Source organism: Gymnogyps californianus, chromosome 17 (genome assembly GCF_018139145.2).
Source record: "Gymnogyps californianus isolate 813 chromosome 17, ASM1813914v2, whole genome shotgun sequence".
NCBI classification, from domain to species: Eukaryota; Metazoa; Chordata; class Aves; order Accipitriformes; family Cathartidae; genus Gymnogyps; species Gymnogyps californianus.
In genome coordinates, this window is record NC_059487.1 from 12,322,022 (window position 1) to 12,349,845 (window position 27,824).

At 37.3% G+C, this 27,824-nt stretch overlaps 1 protein-coding gene across 1 annotated transcript; it reads left to right on the top strand.

Moving 5' to 3' along the window:
• Window positions 1–16,774: 16,774 nt before the first annotated feature.
• ZNF831 (zinc finger protein 831) lies at window positions 16,775–27,011 on the top strand. The gene is made up of 5 exons (XM_050907037.1): window positions 16,775–21,058; window positions 21,929–22,071; window positions 23,750–23,910; window positions 24,605–24,756; window positions 26,023–27,011. Exons 1-5 carry the CDS (start codon window positions 16,775–16,777, stop codon window positions 26,875–26,877), a joined length of 5,595 nt encoding a protein of 1,864 aa, XP_050762994.1. The 3' UTR covers window positions 26,878–27,011.
• Window positions 27,012–27,824: the final 813 nt, after the last annotated feature.

Genomic DNA, 27,824 nt, shown 5'->3' on the forward strand with positions numbered 1-27,824 from the left:
AGAGATGATTTTCATTAAAAAACAAAAAAGATAGATAAAAGATAAAGATAAGAAGTGTGCATTTACAGTCTTCAATTGCAGCAACTAAATAGTACAATCAATATAATTAGCCAGGAAGCTATTTACACCTGACAAGTTAAGTGATGAATGACCACTAACTCAAATAAAAACTTATATTTGTGTCACAGATTCTTCAATGGCTTTATTCAAGAAAATAAAGAAATACTTATGCCCACAGAACTCTAGTGAAATAAGTAGTAGTATCTCAGATGTTACAAATATGAAAATGTTGAGGAGATTTTCTCAAAGCTCTAGGATCAGCTAAGGACTCAATTCCCAGGAAAAAATTAGTGGGAGTTGAGCTTCCAACTCACATGTATCTTTTTCAAGATCTGTCTTAGATGGCTTTTCCAAGACAAAAGAATGGTTCATCTTGGATTAAAATTTAAGAATTCACAGTTGCCAGTTCAGTCAGCTAAGCCACATTTTCTCACTGTACCTTATGTTTTTTCTTTCATTTCCATGCATGCGTGCACATAGGATGTGTGTGCAAAGGAGTCCTTGCACAGAACACATGGCTTAAAAATTTGCTTTCCTGAAGTAGTTTTACGAATGATTGTTGGGGTGGACAGAACATCTTTTTCCCCAAACCTTTGCAGATGCTAGAGATTTGGAAAGGTAGGTAATTATTGAAAGAGCACTGTAATTTTAATATACATTTTGTTCTAATGCTGTATTTTTAATTTGGAGCAGCCTTGAGGTGTTCATTAAATTGCTAAATACTTCGGAGACTTAGTTTTTATTAAAATGAATCCTGAAAGGATAATTTAGTAATGAATCTTTACAAACACAATAATTGAAATATATAACATGAGGACAGCTGTTAAGATGACTGTTTCCATAACAGCACACATCTACAGTAAGGTCCACAATGACACAGGATACTGTTTCTATGGTAATAGAATGTCTTAGCCTCAAGGATGCACAGAAATCCATTATGAAAAATAGGAACTAATGTTTTAGATTAAAGGGACTTGTTTATACTTATCTGTGTCTAGCCACTTGTTGTCACCTTTTCCTTATACCTAGACTGTAAACTTTTTAGGTCGGTGCCTCTAGCTTGTTTTTCTACAGAAATGGGTGATATCTAGTCAATCTGTCTGTCCTCCTCTTACAACTTTTTAAACTGTTGGTTAATTTTAATCAAGTTAGACTGTGGGACTCGTATGTGTCTACTGACTGGGACTCAGTAGACAGAGTGCGGAAACCCAGAGTGGTGACACCACTGGTGGGAAGTCCATATGGTGAACTCAGTTGCTTTCTGTTTGGCCTGCTGCTTGGCCAGGCAGCCACACCTGGGGATGCCTCCTAATTAGGGGATATGGGACAAGCCGTGCTAAGTCTGAGGACAGGAGGAACTGGAGATACCGGAAAGGAAGGGTAAGGGTATAGAATATGCGCTTATGGTGCTTTGTAGACACTTCAAATAGGCAAGTAAATTGTAACAAATAATTAGAAGTGTTAGAAGATGGCATAGCAATGATTTCAGCATGGTAAGAGTGTGCATACAGACACAGACAGACAGACATGCAGATCAGCCTGTCCAGGAGTTTCAGGTTTTGTCTTAAGAAAACGTGAGTTATGCCCTTGCTAAGTAATACCAGTTCTTAGCAACACTGGTGCTCTCAATTCTTTATGCTTTTCCCATGTTCCTGTATCCTGAGTTGGCTAGATATTTGGCTGTAAAAATTCTCCCAGATTATTCTTCTGGGGTCAAATTTACACAGGATCAGTAATATGTTAGATGTTGGGGTTAACACCTAGCAGATTCACAGTAGAACCTCTGCACTTCTTTGTGGGTGCCCATCAGAAATTAAAACTAATACAACTAAAAAGCAGACTATTTTCAGTAATTTCAGCTCATATTTTGTGCCAAGATGAAGGCATTTTGGGACAGGTGTTTGGAAATTCAGCTTCTGCCAAACAGATGCTCATTCGGTACATAGTAATTGGAGCTCTCTTTGTTACCACCCTGTCACCTGGTACTTTCGAAGCAAAGCATGGTCAGGGAAACTTCCAATTAAAAGTTAACTGTCACATTTCATTGTGGTTATTTAAGGAATCTTTAGTAACTTGTAACAGAAGAACAAACAGGCTAAATCTCCACAGTTTTGCATATAACTTATTAGCATGGACAGAAAACTATATTTAAATATAACAACAGATTGCTCATTCCTGTTAAGAACTCAATGACTTAAGTTAGAGTACCATGTATAGAGTCTGAGTCTGGGTGCATTGAGTGTTTGGATGCTGAAGACTTTTCTTAGCATGTACCCAGTATTTCAGCACAAGGAGATAACAAATGTTAATAGCTGAAAAACTGCTGATACAGTTTCAGTGTCTGCTTTTGAAAATCGGAGCCCTTAATGGTGTCAATAAATTACAAAAAGTCATGGTAATCCAATTACTGCTATTTTAAAACACTAAGGTTCCTTTGTAGCTATGGAAACAAAAATGCAGACATTAATGAGCAAGGGGGAAAAAACCCTGGTGTTTCCTTGACAACAGATAAAAGCATAGCTCCATGAAACCCAAAGGAGAGAATGACAGAAATACCTTTTACCATGACATACAACTGAAATACACGTCCAGTGCAATAATATACTTCATTCTGCCAGGAAGCTACAAGTACTCTTTTCACACGACCACTTCCCATCTTTATATTGAAATTATCCAGTAGCATGAGGCATTCTGTATGTTTCACTGATCATCTTCATGAGGGCAGGAATTAAAACGGCATGTTAAAGCCTGTGGTAAGAACTGGAACGCTTTTATGGCATGCATGGAGCAGATGAGTGTTATATATAGCATGCTGCAAGAACTTTTCAGACAACACGCATGAGACATAAACAATAGGTGCCGACCCTGAGCCTGACCTAGTGCTTTGCAGTGTGGATGTGACTAGTGTGCTCTACAGAAAGCTAACCATGGGCGGAGCGGACACCACTATTTCATACCCGGGTGTTGAAGAGCAGTTGTTCCCTGGAGTGCATCATAAATTCTGTGTACATATATATATATAGTACCTCTTTTCCCAGTGAAAAACTGTATAAATATTAGGTAAGATTATGACACAGAAAGGGATACAAGGAGTGTGCAACTTTAACTTAATTATTATCACTTGAAATTTAGCTGGCAGCTCTCACACAATCCAAAAATATTTTTGTCAGAGGAACTCAACATTGTTCAAAGACAATAAAATGAGAGGAATTGTGATAGAAATAAGAGAGGAATTGTGATAGAGGTAAATAAGAGGACACCAGTAAAATTACAGGGCTATTTTTCAGTGGATAGCATACAGCATAATAGAATATCGATATGTAAAATAATTTAATGAAATTAATAAATAGAAGAGTTAATTGGCAAATTTCCCATAGGCATTTTGGAAGAACTGAATCTTCAAAAAAAGGTCTTCTTTCAACTCTATCCAGCTTATGGTATTAAGAGCATCCCTTCATAGTGGGAAGTAAAGTGTATCAGTCAGTTCAAAATCCTAAATAGTTTTCTGTCTATAGCAATAGAGCTGGATACTAAGCTACAAAAATGTAGGGTTTCCTTGACAACATGTTGAGAAAAAACACAAGTACATAAAAACTTACAGAGAAAATAAAAAAAATATAGTTAAATTGGCTGAATGGTGTGGAACATGGCTTTACCTATGTGACTGGTACTGGGCTGGGGTCACGGTGATGGGAATGCTGTGTTTCTACAGTTCTAGTTATTGATGCTTGCTTTTACTGCTTTTGACATTGATCTGAATGTTGGTTCAAATGATCAATGACCTTGTCAAATTCTAGTATCATTTTCTGTAAAGTACGTTTAAGTTAGTGTAGCTGGTGGTTTTTAGAACATTTCTGAATACTATCAGAAGTTCTGAATTTATTTGTTTTTCTATGACAAATAAGAAACAGATGGAAAAATTAGTATGACTATACTCTAGTTTGTGCATGTATAAAAACCAGCTAACCTTGCTGACTTTTTGAGTTGAAGCAACTGTTCTTCTGAAAGCTACATTGCTTTTAAGTGCATCATAATTGTAATTACTCATCTTTATGATGCGATATGCTTGAAATACTATAGCTCATTACTCCAGCAATCTAAAAGACCCGGAAAGACCCTTCATATTCCTCCTGCAAAACATCTATTTTGTAGAAGAGGCACCATAATGTCCTCCACTTTTTAACCTTCTAACTGTCAGCAAAAGAATGACTTGAGCAAGGAGGAGTAATTGGAGCACTCTTCATGACCACCCTATCACCTGGTACTTTAGAAGCAAAGCTAGACTCACACATCTGCTTTTTCTCTCAGATGTCTAAGTTTTTTCTTGGGTTGTAGACTATCCTTGTGAATTAATCCATAAAACAGTCCTTCACCAGATCTGCTTATGCTGAATTAATACTAAAAACCCAAACCAAATAAAACCCTGAATCAACCCTGTATGATGATTCAGCATTTAGAGACTTACCTAAAAAACATTAAATCTAAATTTGGAAAAAAGGTCTGTGGGATTTTAATGGAAGGTGGTTTGAGGCTAGCTTTTTTTTTTTTTTCCCCTTTGGGTGAGTGTCTACATGTACAGCCCTGCTGTTGGGGTGTGAAAATAACCCAAGCACTTTAAAGAAGAAATTCAATTCTTAGTGAAACACTTAGGTTGTATGCACAACCAGCTGAACCTTGTCATTTTTGTGATTACCTTAGCATTTTCTCAGCAGCCCTTGAGTCTTTTCCCTATGGGATCCATTACTTTTGCCTTGTGTTTTAGTTTTTTTCCTTGTACTGGCTTTCCTTTGGCAAGTAGACCCGTGTTTGCTTCTAATGAAGCTGCGTCTCTCCCTTTTGCTGTTCAAGCACATTTTTGTCTTTCAGTTCTTTTCTCTTGGACTTTTTTTTTTTAGTATGGCCTGACCAGTATGTGAGGGTTACACTCCTCTTTAGGGTGGTGGTTCTTGCTGTCTCAACAAATAGACAACAGTGCCATATGAATCTTAGTAGTTGTTATGCCGTATTGACATGAGGGTAATAGTTGGCTGTCCAATTTACTAGAATGCTTTCATTCCTCCTCCTTTGAATATTTTTTAATATTCAAATTTTTCCAGATTTTTAATACTTGCTTTAAAAGATTCTGTCAATTTATAGAGCTGTGATTTTTGGGGAAAAAAAATCATGTTAAGTACCATGGTGGAAATGTGCCTTTGGTCCAATGAAAGTTGTATAGGCAACCATGATTTCTGTACATTCAAACTTAAGAGTTCACATCTATAAAAGAAATATTGCTATTTGTGATAACCGATAGCAATATTATGTAAGGATTCTTCATGGGGATTAGTCCTCAGAGGAGGATTAGGTGCATTTAGACATTCCAGATGTTACTTTATCTGGAGCAAAGTGGCCAATACCATGGCAGAAATGATGAATTCCAGTGACTTGGAAATACGACTACTACAGAGTCACTATACATAGTTGTCCATGACATATTGAGACAAAAATGAACAACGTATACCTTTCAGAATTACTGCTCCATAGCCTGTATTTTGTCACTACACTTTTCAAACTGGGTCAAGAAAATTGTAAATAGTATTCTTTTAAAAATATGAATTATAGTAAAATATTCAAATGATACTACTCATTAATAATGCACAGTGTTTAACTGGGCAAAAAGTGTCTCCATTGAGCAGAGAGTACACGAAGATTAATTTAGAGTTTAGAGAAAAAGTAATATAAAAGGTAAAAATCTGTCTTTTTTACTTCTATACACACAAAAAAATTACTGAATTGATTTAAGCAATTTCAGTTTGCAATCTACATCATGTTGTACAATTGCACTCAGTCTGCATGAATGTAACCCTGCTGGGAGCCATCCTTCTTTTCTCTCTAAACGTGCACTTTTCTGTATCAGCTGAGGCCACAGATATTTCTCTGGCAAAATTTTCCTGGAGCTGACCTCAGCTGTTAGTTCATACATGAAAGAAGAATTTAAGCTTCTACTGTGGCTAGTAGCCAGACCCCACTTAATACTAAGTCAGCCTGTACTTCTGTGTATTAGCGGTAATATCTCTTTGACAGTTTTACCAGAAAGATATAGAACTGAAGATCGTTTCTCATTCACTGTAGTGTGATTCATTGTTTAACTGCCTTTATCAGATTCTTTGTTAAAGTTTGGGATTAGTAGTCTGAAGTCCTCAAGTCCAGTCTTGCTGTTTTTACTCACACACTGAATTCTGCTGATTTGGCATTCAGCTCTGGATCCTCGACACTGGGAGCTCTCAGCTGCTTGCTTCACCCTGCCGACAGGAGATGGGGTGAAGAACTGCCAGTGATACTATGCACTAAATAGCAATATGGGCATCATGAAGTGCCTCCTCTCTTTCCCATCCCCCTTTGCCTATGTATCCACTTGCCCTGCTTTTTATTGTCAGCAGAATACCAAATGCAATACAAATCCTGTTTGATTTGGGGCTCATTTGAATATTTGAAAAAATACACACCTAAACCATTACACTCAAGAGTGCATATGCCTTGGCGTCCAAGCACATGATTTTCAAGCTGGATGTCTTCTCTCATACAAACATGAAGATACGCATTTAACAAGTGCTAGTCCCTTACTGTCATGGAGCAGCCAAGTCATAAAGGTTCCTTGAAGTTTTCAAGCTCATTTCTACAACTGTTTTGTCTCTGTTTCACTCTCTGTGGTCAAAAATATGTTTGCGAAGTGTTCTCGCTTGTCTGACAAAAAAGTTCCACCTGTCCCTCCCAACAACAGTGTATTCATAACCATTTATATTCACCTTCTTTTGTGCCAGCAATTATATTTTAGCTTAAATAGCATTTTCCTCTCATTCCCCATGTTATTATAGAGAACAGTCCCTTTGTCTCACTCCTGTTGGTCTCCTTTATATCCAGTAGTTACAACAAACATTCAAGTCTGTTTTCTGTCTGATTTGGATCAGTAAGTCCGATGCATTGCTAAACTACTGAACGAAAATGGGCTTCCAGGATGTCCCATTTTTTCTTGGCTGTGTTTTGCGGAATATTCAAGGGAATAGTCATGGTCTAAGATTTCCTACCTGGCTGGTTGTGGAGTGGCTGCTATGTCTATCGTGCCATGCTACTCAGTGCTACCAAGATTTGGGTACCTATTTAGCATGTTCAAAGGCAGAAATATAGGTGTCCTCTGAAGACTTTCACTGTGGAAATCTGGATGCCTTTTGGAATACAAGCTCTTGCAGGTTAATTAAAAAATAGCAGCAAAAATCATAACAAAATGTTCACACTATGTAAAATCAAAAACCTTCCTAAATACTTAATTTACCTTTTTTAATTTAGAGGCTGAGGGAGAAGCTTGACTGGATTACATCTGTTAAGTTAAAAAAAAACAACAAACAAACCTTAGAAAAAGATAAAAGAAAAAAAGTAATAATTTTTCAATTGTGCCTGATGAGGTTGTGTTTTTTTTTTTTAAACTGTTTGCAAATCTTCAGTGTAATGGTTTGAAACCCAGTCGTGTCATTTCTTTACGCCCACACACAGAGCTGCAGTAGTGCAGACACTGTAGCAGGCAAACCATATTACCAGCATCGGCCATTAAAACTCTTCCTACACCAAGCGTGGGCTGACTTCACCCCCTCCTCTCTTTGCACACACCCCACCACCCACCCTTCAATTTTCAAATGCTTAAAAAAAAGAGAAGAGAAAGACACTGAAAAAAGAAAACAGGATGCTGCTTTTGTTTCAACGCTATTCCAGAGACCTGAACCTCTCCACCTGCCTGTGAATTGGCCACCTAAAGGTTAGCAAGTGTTTTGTTATCATTTTATATAGACATTGATATAATTAAATTCTAGATGGTAAGACAGAAATTTTAAAGTTATGATTTTTTTAATGTGATGGTTCTTTCACTTAGCAATGAGGAAGATTTTTTCCTAAAACACAAAGCATTTTAGTACTGGCCCCACTTCTGTTTTTAAGAGGGCTTTAATCAGTATTTTTTCATCATTTAGTCCAACCTCCTAAACTTTAAAAGATGGATTAGGGTTATTATTTTTCTGTTAGAGCAACCTGTTGATTACAGACTGCTGGCTGGAGGTTGTTAACTCTTTCCTAACAAGGGAAATGCACAGGAGCGAATTTGATGAAAGGACAAAAGAATGGAAATACTTTGAGGTTTTTAGATTTTTTAAGCACTAACAATCCTCTTTTTTTTTCATTGTGAAGCCACCAACGGTGTTACAAAACCAACAGATGTGTTAGATATGTTTCTTTTTAGAAAGAAGTGGTGTAAATTTAAAATAAAGACATATAATAAACTAGAAAGCATTTCTTATGATTGCAGCTGAGAAAAGTAGCAGCATAAGAAGTAGAATAGGAAATATTCTCTGATACAAATTGCATGAAGAGATCAAAAGGGCCAATACAATGTTGACTGACTTACACACTAAAATATATTTTAGCTAACGATGTTCTTATTGATTTAAGCCTTTTGAATGTTTTTATTTATGGATATTCAAGAAAAGGAGAATCAAGAAGATAGTAAACTGTAATAATGATCAAAACAGTTGGTGCTATTCTAGAATGAAGGAAAGGTATTACAGATCACATTCTTAAAAGGTTGTAATACTGTATTCTGGTACATTGTTTACAAAAATAATAAAAAAACCCCAACAATTTCTCTGATATTACACAATCGTGGAAGTACAGTGTCAAAAATATTTGTCCTCAGGATATGGTACAAGAATTTCAAAGTTTGATCAGCATGTTTTGTAGTTGCTTTGTACTTCTATAACACATGAAGCAGGGCAAAACTTCAGGAACAATGACTTCTTAACAAGTAGCAAGAGTTCCCAAAGTCAGAATTTGAGCAAGAAATGTTATCATTGAAAGATGATGAGGGTTTCAGAAGATTAGGGAATTACACATTTTCATCCTAATTCTGCAGGGGACTGAGGCTCTCAACTTTGTTAATAAAGTTATAAGCAGTCTGCACACTGCTGGTGGAACCTGCAGTCTTGTAAGATCAGATACATCCCTTAAGAACAAGTGAAAAGGTGAAGTCAGTACTTCTGTTATGAGACATTTCAAGGGATGAAGTCAGACTGAGAAAAGAGCAAAGGCAGAAATAGTTTTTAAGTAAAACAAGATTAACAGTCATTTCTGGGCTAATAGGAAATGTATCAGTTCCATTTTGCTAGTCTGAATTGAGGACTAGAAAGCGCCAGAATTAGGGTACACTCATAAACTTTTCTTTTCCATCAAACAAGTAATGTTTAAAGTACCTGCACAAAATTTATTTCAGACCCTATGGTTCACTATTACTTTATTATACTAATATTTAAGTAGAAGTTTTGTCTAGTCAATCAAGGGAGTTCTTCATAAACACTGGCGCCTTGTGCTAGCCATCAGTGGTAGACTAGCAGCTGGAAGTGATAATTCCAGTATCTGTATCTTCTGCTGACAGTAAGATATTGTGTGCTGTTCTCAGCATCATTGTCCTCATAAGAAAAATAAATAGTTAACAATCCTATAAGAAACTTCATTTTCTTTTAAGTTTGTAAAGTACTTTAAAACATGTAGTTGATAGGATCTTTGAAATCTACTTCCTTATTAGTATAGGAAGCATGTTTATTGCTACTTTCACTCGATCACATCTTTGACTAAAACCCTGTAGGTATCTTTGAAGGATGCGGGGTTTTAGACCCCTGGGAAGGAGCCCTTTCCGCAGATTCTTGGAACCTAGAAACGTATACCAATGGTATGTGGGTTTATCTCCTCAAATCCTGATTAAGACATGAATTGAGAGTGAAGTGCAATATGGCACCACATACTCCCTAGTGTGTAGTACCTGACCGTAGGCTTATCTTTATACATCGTTAAAATAGATATTTTGCTGTATATTGAGCCAACTGAAGTTAATTGGGTTTCTCTGAGCAGGATAATGTTTTGAACTTAAATGAATATGAGTAATCTTGCATAGAGATTCCAGCTTCGGAAGTGACACCCAAAAATAGACTGGTTAAAAAGAGAAAACAAAAATCACTTAATTTCAAATAGAACTAACGCAGTGTAATACTGGTCCTCTGTATTAAGTGTACAGTTCAAATTACTTCTAGCCATTATAGCAACCTGTTCAACCATATAAATGGGAAGAATCATAGGATGCTGTGGAGTCAGTCTGATTCCAGAGTCACTTAGTCAAGATTTAGAGATTTTAGATCAAGCTTCAAAAGATTCTGCTGCGCCCTGAAACCTGTGTGATAGTGGCAAACATCCATGCAGTCACTTGCTTTAGTTGTAACTTGCTGTATTTAATTATTGCTTCTTTAAGCTTCTCAGGATAAGAAGCTTGCAGTTCTAGCATTTAGAATTTGATATGCTACTGAGTGTTCTAAATAATGAATTTTAAAAGCTTATGTATGTTCTAGAGTTGTTACTAGTTCCAGCATACAGCTGGAATTATTAGTACTGTTTAAAGTAACTGTCCCTTTTAAGTACGTTCACCTTAACTTAAAATAATAATAGTCAGTCTCAAAGTGGAATAAAATATAATCGACTTCAGATATGTAATAAAACTGAAGAGAAACTAACTTTGACTGGTTATGTAAAATGCCCATAATCATCTGTGTGTATGATTTGATTCATGCTAGTATTCTATTCTAAGACGTGAATTTTTTTTTCTCCGTTAGTTTGTTGACTGTAGCGTGCAATAGTCCTTCAGAAGATCTCACTTACATGTGAGAATCCATTCCTTTAGGAAAGTATCATCTCCCAGTAGAGCTGAAACTAGTTGCTGCATGTAGTTTTATCCATATGGACAGAATGAGTCTTTAGATCAGAAGCGTGAGTCATTGTAAAGCAGTTCACAATGTCAAGTGGTTTTCTAGATTCACTGATTTTAAGCGTTTGCAGTGCCATTACCAATTACAGGGAGCATTTCAGGGCATAATAGAAACCAGAAGGATTTTAAGCAACAATACTAGGCCCTGTTAAGAGCTTTTTTGCCTCCTGAGTAACTAAATGACAGGCGAGAAAAATAGGAAGAATAAGACAGAAATATTTCTCTGCCTCCAAAATTAGAGGCCTACTAAAATAGGATCCAGAAACAAACTGAAAGCAATCCAAACAACAGGCAAAACTCTCCAAGATCAATAAAGCTGTGTAGAATGAAAATCCATTGACACCTCCGGCACTAGTCTATCATCTGAATTACTAAAAGAAAGAGCTTCCACTAAAGTGGATATTGGACAATCATAATATTACAGTTTCACCACTATCCAATTTACAAGATACAGGCTGCAGCTATCTGAATTGGGCAGATGCTCATCGCAGTAAGATTAAAAGCTACATCTTCCAAAATAAAGTGTTCCTAAGGAATTTTTACAGGCCAGATACGCTGATTTTGTAACGTTGTAGGGAATACATATTCCAGTTTGGGATTTACTTAGTCTAATAGCAGTGGAGGAAGCAGCCATTCCAGTCCATATTTTAAACGGGTGTTTGCATAAAGAACAGCTGTCTCCCTAACAGGACACCTTGGCTCTGCTGACTACTTTATCTGAGGACTCTTTAGGAAGTCAACCCACAAACGAAATCTAAACTCTTAAAATGATCTTTTCACTTCTCTTGACTGTCCCCTATCCTGTTTTCCCTACAGCTTTTCACAAACTTTAGGGAGGTTTGTTGAGCATGACCTAAACACTTTTAACATTCTTGAAGGATTTTCCCTCCTGGTTACTGCTTTCTACCCGACCGCAGGGCACCATTAGAAGCAGCTGGTGGATAATACCCACGCTGGATAAGTTTAGCATTTCATATGTAGTCTTCTCTCCACCATTGTTTTCTTTTCCAACACATTTTAAGAGAGATCTTTACTGTAAAGTCATAAACAAATTACCTTTAGGGGTATAAACAAAAAAATTCTACCATTGTGTCAGTGTATTTCACTGAATGATGCAACTGAATGCAGTTTACAAAATGCCTACATTTCAAAGACAGCTGGTTCTGTTTAGGGGTTCCTACATGAATAATGATAAAGGATACAAAGAGATTGAAATGCTACTTCATTTTCTTCTGTTTCATCTCTTCCTGTTTTCTGAAGGTTGTTACTGTGACACCAATGTAAAAAAAAAAGAAAAAAACAACTTCCTACCTCTAATCTGTTTCAAGTCTTTGTCCTCGTTTCTCTCTGCTTGCATCAAGTATTGACAGAGATGAGACTTCTTTTGCTGAAATGCCTGGCTCAATAAAAGGTACGTGAGCTAAAATTATGTACAGACTAAAGAGGATTCCACTTCTATATGGCCTCTGGTATTACACTGAAGGTAGCAATCACCAAAAGCTTTTGAAAAAGGCAAAGACTGCTAGTATAATATAGTATATTATGTATGTTCAGAATGTTGAAAAGCTGCTTCTGTGTGGTTACAAATATAAACTAACTCTATCATGTCTACAGATTATACCTGTAGACCAAGCCAGGGGATTGAGCACTGCATCTGCTTAAAGACTGTGATGCTCCTCTCAATGGTGTGTCAAAAAATTATATGTAAGTGCAGGAGATAAGTATTTACATATTTGTTTAATGATTTTATTAATAATGATGGGCAGTTGACAGTGCATTTAGGTTTGCCATGCAGAAGACAAAAACCTTTTGGTTGTATAATCCAAGATTATTATAACAGTGCTGATAAAATGAAGCAAGTTTTATAAAATGTATTTGGAATTCAGGAAAAAATTATATAGAAAAGTGGAACACATTGGATTTAAAATGAGTTTTTTCTACCACCCCCTCCTTATTAAAATACTTTATACTTATATACAGAATAAGACAGTTTCTGCTGTGCTGATTTGTCACCTGAAACTACTCCACTTTTTGACTTTTCAGCGTTCCACAGACCTACCTATGGTGTGTACCTGAAGGTATAATTTAAACTAGGAACAAAATAATTGTATTTAAATAGAATTTTATTGACCAGTTTTGATAGCTTAAGAAACTAATTTAGAAAAGTTTGGACTGGCCAAATTCTGCTTTTAGTTTTGTTTATTGGAAATTTTTCTTTATCTAATTAGGATCAAGTTTTTATACTAGTAGTTTGATGCCATAAGTTACAAATTGAGCTCAGAACATCAGGTAGATGTTTAATAACAGAGCCTGGGGGATAATCAACAAAGGAAGTTTTTCTACTTTAGGCAAGGACCACCCCGAATTAGCCTTGGGGTAGATTTAGTTTGAGATAAGCTATTTTTGTCACTGTACAAAGAAATATAGTGGCTTGTTTTGTATATAAGCGACAGATGTGAAAAGTATGATTGTATTTGCCACAGTAGAATACAAGCCACAGAAGTTTCACTTAGGCAGAAAGTATCTTTGGTTTGCTGTGAAAAGCAGCAAACTACCACAGCTGGTAGAAATGTATTATTAAACTCTGGCATTAGTTAAAACTGTCCTGTACCTTTTCTGTAATCAGTTTGGTATTTTCTTTGTAGAACATTACAGAGCACTGAAATGATTCTCAGAAGTACACTGTATTTTGGGCCCCAGAGACTTAACAGAATAAGCGAAATTACACAGAGAGTCTGGTACTTTGGAACTATAAGATTCATATTAAAAACATCTGTCCACTGCAAGTCCTCGTAACTTACAGGCTGGCCTTGAAGGGCCCATCAGCTATGCATGCGCATGAGGATATTCAAAGAGAGAACATAGTTTGTGACACCGGAGCAGGCTTATCGGGGTGGAAATGTAAATTCCGCATTTCCACACTTCTCTCCAGGGGAAGGAGGGGAGCATAGATGCCATGACTTGTTTCATCTGATGTGGTACTTGTTAGATGTTCACCTGGTATTCAGACTTCACTTTTCTTCTTCAAGTCTTGTCTCTGCAGCATATTTTTTCCCCCTCAACTTTTCTTTATTTTCACATCTTTGGAAAAACTACTGCATGCTTAGTTTACAAGTATCATTCGCTCATGTCTTATCACTTGCTGCTGTTTTTATTGTATGCTGTGTTTAAATTGCTATAAATAAAGGTGACTGTATAGCTTAAGAACCATCTTAAATGGACTTGAAATGTTTATAACCTCACTTTGCAAATTAGAGAAATCCACTTCTATCCCGTAGTGTTAACCACGCTGCAGAATATGGATAATAACTTAATTCTTTTAATAAGCCATATTCTTTTAACATTCTTTCATTAATATAGTCAATACTTATATTACAAAGCCACTTAAGTGATTGTTCCATGTAGAAATCTCTGAAGTGGACAAGAAAAGTCCATGCTTGACAACTGAGTTTGATTTATAAAGTTCATGAGAAAGGAGAAAAGGCAAAATCTAACACATTGCTGTGCTCAGATCAGTTCATTTTACAGGTTGTTTTCTGGGACTTTTATTACACTAAGATTTTTGGGTGAAGACAAAGAATCTCATCAGGCATTGATACCTTTCCCGTAAATGGTCTAACTCTGAGACCACGGCAGTTGGTAGCAAGCTTCTCAGTTACTTCAGTGGCTCATCAGCAGTTTTGTTGATGCATGTAATGCATGCAGGGAAGCTAATGGCCTTGCTCGTGACCAGAAGGAAAGTCAGAGAACACATCCCAGGGACTGCATTGCTGTTTTTTCCTCCACTTTTCCAATTCTTGCAATAAGCAAAGCAGATCAGAGAGGAACTGGAAGCAGCTTTGGCTGTGAAACATCAGTTGCCAGCCAGCAACAGAACTTCCAGAAGTGGTGCAGTGAGGAGTGCAGAGTAATAGCTGCTGGGTTCTTGGTACATTAGTTTTCTGTTACTCAAGGAGCCAAGTATTTACAATTGTATTGTGAGCTACACGTAGGGATGAAATAATCATTCAGATTAAAGGCAATATCCTAATATGCAAAACCTTTTCCTTTGCAGAAGACTGATAACCAAAAGGGTTGCTTTATCTTTCAGTTTCAGTGGTGCATACATTTAATATGAAAACTACCTGAATTCCTAGTCTATTTCTTAAGATGCTAATTACAGTTATTACTGAGCACATAACTCATTGACCTTAACCTATTCCATTTGATCATTAATAGAAAGTTATTTTCCCTTTTTTTCATGTGATGTGAGTGAGATGCTATCATTTTCAGTTGTGAAGTAACAGCACGTTGCTTGGACCTCCATCCAACTTGATACCAACTTACCAGCTTTATTAACTGCTCTAATAGTAACCGAGGAATACTCAAAAACAATTACATTGAGTTTGCGATTTCTCCTTTACGTGAATTATTTGCAAAATTCTCAGTAACTACATGCAACAGAGATTTTGCTTTCAATAACGGTAACATAGTGTGTGTGTCATATGGAACCAGTCCAAATTTAAAACAACATTTTTGAGTAATTTTTTTACTGTTTCCCGGTAATGATTACATATTAAAATGATCCAAGGTAGGTACAGAAACACCACTACAGATTATGCAGTAAGGCAACAAATTGCAGATTTCACATTTAGCCACTGATTATGTTATTTCAGATGGGGTTTTTATGACTGTTTGCACAACAACAGCCTATTATTCGTAACAGCCAATAGATACAGAGCTTGAATAAGAATTTGAATAAACATTCACAGATCACCTTCTAATTTTCACCCAAACTATAATTACGAGAGGTTATGCTGATGCCTCCATCAGCTCTTCCAAAGATAATTTTCAACTAGCTTATTTTGATAGTTTCCTAGTTTGTTTCTGAGAAAGAAAAAAGACAAGACAAATTTTTGTTAAAATAAGAAGTAGTCTGGACCAGCAGCAACCCTGAATATATTTGGACAGATTTCGTAAGAATAGGTTCACTTTTTCCAAAGACTGTGTCTACAAAACATTTTCATCTGGCATTGAAAGCATCTAAAAATAAGCAGTATACCATAATATTGCCTTTAATTAGACAAAATTAATTTGGGCTACACAAAAGACAGCTTTAATTTATCCCACTATTTTCCTACGATACCATCTTTTCTACTTTGTACATATTTATGTAAATCTCACTTGTAAAACAGGACATTGCGTTCATTTTGTTCACATATTTTCATTTTGCATCACTTGTTGCAATGTGTTTAGCCTTAGCTCACTTAAATTGGGTCAACACAGATAATATGCAGCCATGTTTAATGTCCTGTGTTCGGAACAGGTTGCCCAAAGAAGCTGTGCAGTTTTTATCCTCAGAGGTTTTCAAAACCAGACTGGGTAACACCCTGAGCAACCTCATCTGACCTCAGTGCTAACTCTGCTTTCAGCAGGTGTTGTGTTTGGACTGGAGACCTCCTGAGGTCCCTTCTAACCTTAATTGTTCTGTATTTCTATATTAACATTTATTAATGTAAATTCTTAAATTAAAAAACATGGTACAAATATGTAATGGGAATATGGTTCCAGAAAATTAAAATTGTATTATTTCTGGGGTGCTGAGAGCCTCCACTTGCAAATCTGATACTCAGATTTATTTCTAATACTTTGGGTACTTACTGTAGGTTTTCAGTGCAATATTCAATGTTCCTTAGACTGTACCGAACTTTAATTCCTAGCTAAGAAATGAAAGATGAATCAATTTAATTGGAAAATGAAGTAATTATTGTCTGTATAATGCCTGTATATAAGATTTGTAATATTCTTAATTGCTAACTTTCCCAGTCCAGCAGTTGAAAGTGTTTATTTTATTTTGCTATCATCTGAAGATTCCTACTTGTTTTATTTCCCCTCCCTTACAGATACATGAGCATATGTCAGATAACCTTTGACATGGAGGCACAGAAGCAGCCTGGTTTTACAGTTGCACTAGCAGATCGACCAGTTCCAACCTCTTCTCTTCAGCCTGCACAGGGTTCTTCAGATCTCAGCCAAGGCAGTGTGATTCCTCAACAGGAACAAGCACTGTCCCAACCTGTGTATCTCAAAGCCCTTACCATACCACTGTATCAGCCCGTCCAGGCAGGATGCTTTCAGCCAAACAGTCAGTTAGTGACTGGCAGGAGCTGTGTAAATCTAGACAGCAGTAACGTACCTCTAATCCTGAACCCACTTGTTCCTTCAGAAGGCACAGGTCAGCCTCAGTCAGTTTTTCAGAAACAACTTGGGCAAACTCTAACATTGAACATAGTGAGCACTTTACCAGTTTTATCATCACCAAATTCTTGTGTAAATGCATCTATTGGAAGCCCAGGAAAATCAAAAAAAGCTGGGAAATATATCTGCAAACACTGTGGACGAGATTGTTTGAAGCCAAGTGTCCTTGAGAAACATATTCGCTCTCACACAGGAGAGAGGCCCTTTCCATGCACCACTTGTGGTATTGCATTTAAAACTCAAAGCAATTTGTATAAACACAGAAGAACTCAAACGCATGTCAACAATACCAGACTGCCCTCAGACTCTGACAACAGTGGCATATTGGAGCAAAATGAGAAATCAGCAGCGAGCGTCACCTCACATCAAGGCAGCAAACTACTCAGTAGTGCCTGTGAAGATGAGGGGATACAGATGAAACAACTGAGTTCAGAGACCAGTGCTGTAACAGACACTAAGAAACTTCTTGAAGACCTTTCACTGCCAGCAACAAGCAATTCATCATTTGCTTCAGAAAATCAAGAAACAACGAATCAGTCCTTTAGTTCAAAGGCTAATCAGGGGGTTCCTGAAAGAGAACCTCAAAGTTTATCATCTCCAGGAGCTTTGCCAAATGGTCAGTGCCAGAGAAAGAAGATACAGGAGCAGAGAACTCCAACTGCCAGTAAGCATATTCAGCTGCAAAGGCAGCAAGCAACCTCCTCGGAAAAACAGTGGGATTACAAGCCATTTGACTGCAAGCTAAAGAAGTGTGAGAGCACGGACTCAGGGTATCTGTCACGCTCTGATAGTACAGAACAACAGATGGCATCATCCAGCCCGTTGCATAGTCTCTATGAACACAGCACAGAACTGGAAAATGAAACTGCCTTCAGCAGTTTAAGGTATACCTCCGGAAGCAGTGCAAAGCTAGATGCAGCTGAGAAAGCTACAGCCTTGATGCTAGAGAAAAAGAGGCTGGAAGAACACATTTCAAAACTTATTTCTCATAACAAAAGTGTGGTGGATGATACCCAGTTAGACAACGTTAGGCCCAGAAAAACTGTCCTTTCTAAACAGGGAAGCATCGATCTGCCAATGCCTTATACATACAAAGACTCTTTCCATTTTGACATCAGAACTTGTGATATAAATAGGAAAAAGAATCTTTCCCTTTGTTCAGCAAAATCTACCTTTGCACCCCTAGAAAAATGCAAGCCAATGTTTTTTCATTCGGTTCCCACCCAGTTCTCCACAACAATAGATACTGTGCCTGTTACACGAAGCAACTCTTTGCCGTTTGTGGAGGGCACAAGAATGGTACATGACAAAGCAGGTTGCTCAAAACCACTTTCTCTTACTAAGCAGTCTGTAAATACAGGCACTGCTAGTTTGCTGCCTAGCAACAATCTTGCTGCAGATTCAGTGGATTTTCCTAATAGCCATCCCCGAGCTCTAGTCAGACAAACAGCAGTGGATGATTTGCCACTAAGTAACGTCGTCGATCACCCTCCTCCGTCGGAGGAGTTGCAAGGGAATAAAAACCTTGGGGCTGGAGAAGTAATCAGTGCTAAAAATAAGAAGCAAAATCAAAGGAAGTTAAAGATGTTCTCTCAAGAAAAATGGCAAATGTATGGAGACGAAACGTTTAAGAAAATCTACCAAAAAATGAAAAGCAGTCAAAATGCCAAGCAAATTAAACAAAGGGGGAATAAGATTACAGATATTACAAGCTTCACTCCTGATTCAAAGGAATCAGTCAGCAGTACTGAAATTACTGAGGAAAGAGATGGCAGGAGCTCTGTAAGTGACAGTCTTTCCTCCCTTGTGACAACAGGTTTAAACACTGGTAAATCAGAAACCTGTACTAATGGTAATCATATTCTACAGAATGTGTCCTCTGAGGAAACTGCAGACAGTGTAACCTACCGAATGGAGACATCACATTCAGTAAACACTAGTGCACATACTGTAATGAGCAAAACTTCCCAAGACCTCAGTGGCAGTGATCCAGATAAATACACAGCTGGCAACAGCACATTACTAGCTCCAAACAGTTGTGAGCTCACGCTTCAAAATACTCAGTGTCAGCTGAACACTAACAGAAGGAATGATGACTGCTTGCCAGTACAGAGTAGCAAATGGGAAAAACCAAGCCTTGGGAAAGAATCCAGTACCTTTGAACCAGATTGTAAAAGCACTTCAAACAAGTATGGAAACCATAGCAGGAATAAGGAAACTGGCCAGCATGCCCTGACACCCCCATGGGTCCATTGCAACAACAACAACAGAGAAGCCGCAGGGAAATCCCAGAATTTACCATCAGAAAGAAAAAAGCTGAAATTTGAAGTGGAGAAGACACAAAACATTATTTCAGAGTCCTGCCCTAGTCCCAGTAGTGAAAACAATCCAGTAAATGAAGCAGAGAGAGTCTATTGCGCTAGCACTCAGTGTCTTTCCACAGCACCAGTGAAATTCTCCAGTAAAGCAGAAGAGCAAAAATTAAGCACAGGAGTTAATGAATCCACTGGAGGTACTGAGAATGTGGAGTATATGAAAACAATCAAACTCCCCACAAAAGCTCTTAATTATAGTGATGTTAACCTTGTTTCACATTCAGCAGGTATCTCAAAAGCTTCATTTGTGGGATTTTTAGGGCCTGAATTAAGGGGAAGTGATTGCAACTCTTTTGCCTTGCACAATACAACAGATAAAGATGTCAAAACATGTCTTGTGAAAACAGGAGCAAAAGTACCGCTTGTCAGTGACAGTGCTGTTGACGTGTCTTCTAAAACTCATCATCTGCAATCTGGTCATTTAACTCCAGTCCCACAACAAAATGCCTTTTCTCCAAAATATATCCTTAAATTGCCACAAGACAAGAGAGCCTCAGATTCGTCACTTTTGCTTAGATCAGAACAGAAGATTACACCTTGCGCATCTGTGACAGACACCTTAACCAACCCCCCCTGCTCTTCCAACAGCAGATCACTCAGTTCTCATTCGCATGATGTGTTTTGGTCCCCTTTAAAATTTGAAGTCAGACAAAAGGCCAGCAAAGGAGAGCTACGATGGAACGTACATGCAAACTGGAAAACTCCAGTATTTTGTTCACCAGTCACTTCAGAAACAACAAATATCTTAACCACAGCAGATAACACCTTTTATAACCAAAACTTCAGGCAGCAGGATATTGTAAGAGATGCTTGGAAAAACAAACAGAACAAAAATAAATTAAATTATCAAAGGCAAACAGAAGAGAAGTGGATGAGCATAACTACTTCCTCTACACAGACCCCAAAGAAGAAAATATGCTTTACTTCTATGTATACAAGTGGTTTTTTCATATCAGCCGACATCAAAGACGAGAGAAAGGTTTTACATCATCTTTGCTCAGGAAGTGACTCTTTGATCATGACGTCAGCTTCTAGCAAGGGTGCAGAGCCAACAGTCATGGGATGGAACCGAGGTGGAAGTCCATGCATTCTTAAGGACATTTCACCAACACTGCAGGATAGGCAGCATTCTCAGAGCTCAACAGACAACCCCACTTATTTTTGCCATTCTTTTGGCACTTTTTATTGCCACACTCTCAACACTCACTGTAAAGAATTCCCAGCGCTACCCCATAATAATCTGACTTGCTACTCTGGAAATTTAACAGTATCAAGCACAAAGAGCACCTTCCCATCACTAAATGCTGAACCTCGATTAACTTGGTGTTGCTTAACAAGAAGCCTTCCTCTGCCTGCTGAGCAGAAGGGGAATGCAGACTCTGCTTATTCCTCCATGCACACCTGTGACAAGGAATCTAGCAATGAATGCACACTGTCAAAATACGATATTTCTATTTTCAAAATGAAAAATATTAGCAAGACTGTGGCATATGGCTTAACAAACAGGAGTTTAAAAACATTGGTTTCATCCTTTTCTAAAGGACAACAGATGCAGGAGGTAATATTAATAATCCTATTTCCCTTCTCAAGAGGATGTAATTGGCTGACCCTCCCCTTCTCTTATGAGAAAAATAAAAGAATTATCAAAAGTATATTTATGGACATTTACAGGCATTTGTCGATACAGAATTTACAATTTATGTTTTTGTAAGATAAGTCACATTCATTTGATGCATGCAAAATACATACTTTTGTGTGAATATTTAAGTTTCTTTTACTTGAGAATTTCAGTAGGAATGCTGTCTAGTGAGAAGAGTGTATTTCTATTTCTTGATTTTTTCCCTTATGAGTATATTTTATATGCTTCTGTAACAGCATATGTATTTCACTGTTTTCATTTTAAATGAATATTTGAATTAGAGTAGGACTTAAGTAGACCATTAGTGTCAAGACTTTATTATACTTGGAGATACCTGGAGTCAAAGACAGACTGTGTACTAGACCTCTCATCGTTTAGATACACTGAAATGTCCACAAAACCCAATTGCATTAATACCCTGTGAAGTGTTTAAGGCTTGAAAGCTTTTCTTTTTTAGGTAAGTGAAGATAGACTAGTCTATCTGTACAGATCCTAGAACAGCTCTGTAAGACTAAGCTTACTTTTTATATAGGAAGAAGAATACGAAAGAATACACTAATTCTATATAGATCCACAAAAGCAGTGAGTTGTTTTAATTTTATTTTATGAAAGTAGATGGACAAAGTGATTAGAAAAAACTAACACACAAATTCTAGGAAAAATTCAGAGCTGTGCTATTTAACTACTATGCTATTCAGTCCTATTTAAAAAGAGCATAGATTTCCAATCTCTCAGGTAACGTAATTCACAATTTTCACGTACTTCATTTTTTTCCAATATTCTCAACAGTTAAGCTCAGCAGCCCCTGGTGGTGCTTTCAAAAATATTTCAGAGCACAAGAAGAAAACAGTAGTTTGCAAAAAGGAAAAACTCTCAGCAAATAAACTCAAGAGGAGCCACAAACAGAAAAAGACTAAAGTCACCCCACAGTGGTAAGGAATATGGTTTTCAGCTTCCCTAGATACAGACATAATTTTGCTAAAATGGGTGTAAAAAGTCCACAGAAAATAAAAAGTCATCCCCAAAATTCAACCTTGTCAAAATTGGGGGAAAAAATAAATCTCTCAGAAAGAGCTATTCCCACATTGCAGCAGTTCCACAAAGGTAAACTATAAAAAATATCAATATGTTGTTTACTATCAGGAACAGACTTTTCTAAGCAAACCAGACATACACCAAAGAAAGATGATGACTGGTCAGTTGACTCTCACTATGCTTTAGAAATTATTTTTATCTGTCAAAATTGTCAGCATTGATTTTTGTTTGAAGGGAACCAAAATACTTCAGTTTTTAATCCTGTTACAGCTAAAAGCAGTGTGCGAGACCCTTTTGTCCTCAGAAGATCTATACCCTGAACTTGTATTCACAAGAGAATGCAGAAGAATAAATACCAAGTTCTAACACAAACTAACAAAACCATCTGTAGTTTAAAGGATCATTCGGTTTAAATAAAAAGCAGGAAGAATTTGAGTATAAAACTATCAAAGGCACATTGTATCAATCAGCACAGTTTCTCCGTATTTAATGGAAGTTCATATCAGTGGAAGATTTAGCCTCTAATCTTTCAAGAGTGTGGGGTAGCAGAATGTCTGATGAATGGCTTCAATAAGAAACACATATCGTGTGCATACATCCCTCTTATTTTATTTCATGACCAAAATCAGACAGGGTGACTCCCTTGTGGACAAATCAGTGTCAGTAACTTAATCACTGTGTCCAGTTTGGCAAACAGCACTGCAATTTTGGAGGATCATAAAAACAAAAATAGAAGGGTGAGGTCTGTGTTATCCAGTCTAGTGACATTCTTCTAGCACTTTTTTTCTCATTTGGTTTTTGGGTGTTGTTTTGTTTTGTTCTTTTTTCCTGCTGGTCTCACAGTTTATTTGGCTATATCAAATAAGTACAGGGACTCAATTAAGTACAGGGTCCTGAAAGCTCAGGTCATACATATTAGTAGCTAACTAGCCAAACTGTTAATCATGAAATGTAATATATTTTTGTAATACACCAAACACCTGAATAAGAACGTCATCAATAAGCAGATTTACTTATTACTCTGCGTATAGTGACTGATTCTATCGATACAGGAATGGGACCTTCCAATGTACTTCAGTCTCAATCACTAGGAGTTACTGAAAGATCTAGCTAGAGTAGAAAACAAAGCAGAGTGGGATTATTCAGGGTGAGTTTTCTGAATAACTGAAACACTTATGGTGTTCATTAGTGATGATGAATAGGTAGCACACAAGAAGTGAAAAGTAAAAAAGCCAACAACTATGCAGTCTCAGGTGATTCCTTGCGATTCATATCTTTATGAAGTATGTTGTTTTAAAATTCCCGGTATAGGAAAAAGGATCTGTTGTTCCTGAATCCTTTTCTCTTAGCAAACCAAGGATTTACTGAATCCTACTGAGGAAAAACTTAATACAGTAATTGTGGGTCTTTTGCCTAAAATCCTGATTTTTTTTGAGTCAATATAAACGAACGTCTCCTTCACAGTAGTAAATTGCTGTTGGACTTAAATTTACCTGATGATATGGTATTATTCTACTCTAGCTGCTTTTAAATTGCACATATGTGTTTATTTTTTCAATGCCATTGGCAATGCAGGTACAGAGGGAGGCACATACACGGATATGCTCAGTTGAAAATTAACCGACTAAGCAAGCGGCACTGTTTTCCAAATAGAGCACTGGATGCTTTGAAAAAGGGCTATTCATCACAACCCTGTAAATTTAATAAGAAGTGCCACTCTCCATCAAAGGTACAAGGTAAGTATTTTGAATATTTTTTAATATATTGAATGTTTATTTTCTAAGAGAATGAATGTTAGCAGTATCTCTGATATGCACCTGTTCCACATGGAACTGCAAAAACACTTTTGTCCTTCGGTATGTTCTGCGAGTAAAAATACAAACATCTCACACATTTTCAGAACTGAATGCACAATGATTTTCATACGCATACTTACCTATATGAATTTGACAATTAGGAGGGCATTTTAAAAAGAAGTAACTCAAAATAACCTTCCACTAGAAGCCTAAGCAGTTTTAAGATGGATCTTTATCAGTTTCTGAAACAAGATTGTATGTTTGCAGCGTGAAATGAGTTTGGTGTGTTTTCTTGCTTTCTGTGTTTCAATGACCACCCCCCCCATTTAATTAGCGCTATTAATGCAAATGATGGTTATGCCACAACCGTCTTGGAAGTAGGGACAATACCTTGTGTTTGTTCATAGCAGATATGAATGGCTATTACTTTGCGGGACAGTAATAGCCAATACAAAAACCCCCAAACCAAACACACATAAGTAAATGAGAAAATGAATCAGGCTTAGAATAAAAATTTACAGAAAATAGTAAAAACATAGAAGTTAGTTCAGTGATATGATGAGAAATTTAGTAAGTTCTAGCATGTGGGGGAATAAAAATCAAAGTAAAAGTTTCTTCAACCTCTTTTCAATAGAAAATTACCTACACCACCAAAAGGACACATCTTGTTCCACCCCAGACAAGCCACTTTGCAGAAGGAAAAAAGAAGGAAAGAATAACTCAGGAATATCTTCCCATACTGAAAATCTAAACTATGTTAAACAAAAAGACAAAATGGATAAAAAAGTAGGTATTGTACCTTAATTCATGTATTACTTTTTATTAAAAGAAAAAAAAGAAATTGGTAATTAAAACTTGAATTATATTCAGCTGTTTTAAAGTTCAAGTTGAGACTACTTTGTATCACAGATTTGTTTAAAAATGTGTTAAAGGTATTTTTGGGGTTAAAATATAATGAAAACTTCTAATGTTAGAATTAGCTTTTTTAAAAGAACAATTAAACTTGCATCAATTGAAAAGGATATTTCTCGTGCTTGCTGTCAGAGGATTGATTAGCACTGATGTCAGAGGTGCCAGTAGATGTAGCACAGAGTATCCCGAGACAGAGAGAGTAAGCTTGAAACTAGAAACGTGGGGAGGGCAGTAATGGCCACGTAGCGGTGGGAAGAATGTGTATGCAGCGTCGCAACTGGATTTCTTTAGCCCTTTGTGGAAGCCCGTGCTGCTGTGGTTTCAATGCCACCAATAGCTCCATTAGCTAGAAGGGGCCTTAGACCCATCTGCACGTGCTGCAAACAACGCTGTTGTATGCAGTGTCAGCACAGCTGCTGGGAGTATTCTGGGCTTATCCTAACTATACTTTTGCCTAGACTTCCGCTGGCCACACTTGAAGACAAAAGCTACTGAGCCAGACTGCTGTTACGTAGCATGAGTACTGGTTCTTCATGTAGCATAAGCAGCATCATATTTAGGAACCTAATCCTTAAAATGTTTTTTACTAAGTAATTTTATTTCCTACACATATCTCACCACCTCGGACATTGTCATATTTCTTACAGATTCATCACAAACCTTTCCCCCTACATTGCACAAACATTGTTGCAATATGTATATCAAAATATCTTAATGAAAAGAACGTCATCCTAGACAGTACATAAGAATGCAGCTTGAAACCCCTAACCCCTATCATCCATAAATTATTAGCATGGTCTGTCATCTACCCAAGGGAAAAAACCTAAGGAAAAAATACATCCTTTGCTACACTCCCCACAGACACTGGGAGAAAAAAAAAGTTTTCTCATCAAAAGAGGGATGAGTAACTTGGTCTGCAGTAATGAGAAAAAAAAAAAAAGAGTGCAAATATAATCACAGTTGTATAACTAAAGGTTGACATTAGGCTTAATTACTCAGTTGATATGAGTTATAGCAGAGGTAAATGTTTTCTACTGATGTAGTCAACTTAGTTATCATTGCACTTTTACGAAGGATGGAATTGCTCTGGATTGAAAATTTTAAATGTAAATTTCCCCTCCTCCCCCCTAATTTCTACAGGACATTTCTGGGCAAATCAGGGAACACACAAGAGCAAACTTCTCTCTTCAGAACATTACAGCTCCTCTGGAAATATCTGTGACAGCTCATTCCTTTTCATCCACAGTTAATACAGCCATGCAGCAAGTCAGCAGTGATGTGGAAATCTGCTGTTTAGTGACACAACCACTTGTGCTTCAGCGATCAGTCCCAGGGGAGTCACAGCCAAACATCCAGAGTGACTCAATGGCACCTTCTTTTTGGTCTTGCCCTTCTGATTTTACAAGTACAGGCACAGGGGACCAACCTGACAGCACAAACTCAGAGACTACTGGTCCTCTTTCCTTACATCTAGAAGCAAGCCAGGAAAACATACTAAATGTAGAGCCAGAGAGTCAAAGATTTGGTACATCAGACCCGGTGATCCAGGCCTCAGGAAGGGAGAAACCTCCAACTGAAGAAACCACATATTCATCTCCAAAAGAAAACTCGACTCCCAGTTCCCAGCCTGGATGTTCACGTTTATTCGGATCAAAAGCAGAGTCTCTTCCTGAGTCAGTCACAAGGGCTAAATTACCCAGTATAGAATACACAGAGCGGGCAAACTTTTCTCAAAAAATAGTTGACCTTCACGGAAGTGCAGACAAGAATGGAGCCCACCTGCAGTCAAATAGCTATGGAAGGCCCCACGAAACAGCTACTACTACCTTTAAAAAGCCCCCAATTAGTCTCAGGTCCCCCGAGTTCAAGACTTACTCTGCAACACCTTCCAAGACATACAAAAAGAGAGGTTTAGAGATGATGAGGAAGCAAACCAGAGTTGAGTATGATGACACTAGCAGTGATGATGAAGATAGGCTTGTTATAGAAATATAGCAAATAGGCTGCTAACAAGATGCTTGTGTGATGGGCCATTACAGAAGGAAATACCACGGATGTTTGATCTTTCTGAAGCACCTTAAAATCAAAAAAGCCATTCCTCTGTGCAATAGGCAGCATTCTCTTCTGAAGAGTCCTTTCTTTCAAGGACTCAAACTTTTAAAAAAAATCTTATTTGAAACAAAGAGAGAGCTAGCATCACACATTTAAACGCAAGTGGTAAACCTATGTTTATGAGGGGTTTCCAGCATTGTTAACATTCCTACCAGTCTTATATAATTCCCACAAGTGCTACCTGCCACTGGTTGTATTACTAAAAGGCTGCAGTGTATTTATTTACTACTAACAATACAATAGCAGCAGCTTCCTCAATACATGAGCGAAGATTTCCTGGAAGGGTATGGATGTATTCTCTTCTATATACTCCTCTTTTCTTGTAGTCACTGCCATCTGTACTGGGAGTGATACACTGGCATTAAGGGGAAGATCTGTTCCCTAAGTATCCGTGATATTGGAATTGTCTGGAAAAATGCTGATTTTTTTCCATGTTGCACAAATGTCAATGCTTCTTTGTGACAGATGACACAAGCATGCTTTGCTTTGTGTTGTGCCTTTTATGCCAAGATCTACTCAAATATTCTTGAGTTGTAGTTGGAGAATATGGGTGTTAGCTATTGATATTTCCTTGTGGTAAAATTTCTGACAAGGATTTTCTCTTTATATTCATCACATTGTGCTCCAACCAATGTAATCTGGAATGTTTCATTTTTATTGTAATCTTAACTGCAATGATGCTATTTTATTGAGAGTAAAGAAGCTATATGGCATAGCTTGTTTTCTTTTTTTAACAAAAAGTTTTGTGCTACGAACCCGAAAACTTACTGGTTTCTATGTGAATAAATAATTAGATATTTTAATTTGACCAAGTGTATTCACTTGCTTGA

What these genes read in the sequence shown, in the direction of transcription:
- ZNF831 (XM_050907037.1), top strand. Translation starts at nt 16,775, where the DNA reads ATGAGCATATGTCAGATAACCTTTGACATGGAGGCACAGAAGCAGCCT. An exon ending in ACTAAAGTCACCCCACAGTG is followed by an intron (nt 22,072 to 23,749) that starts GTAAGGAATATG and finishes TTGGCAATGCAG; the next exon opens with GTACAGAGGGAGGCACATAC. An exon ending in CTCTCCATCAAAGGTACAAG is followed by an intron (nt 23,911 to 24,604) that starts GTAAGTATTTTG and finishes TCTTTTCAATAG; the next exon opens with AAAATTACCTACACCACCAA.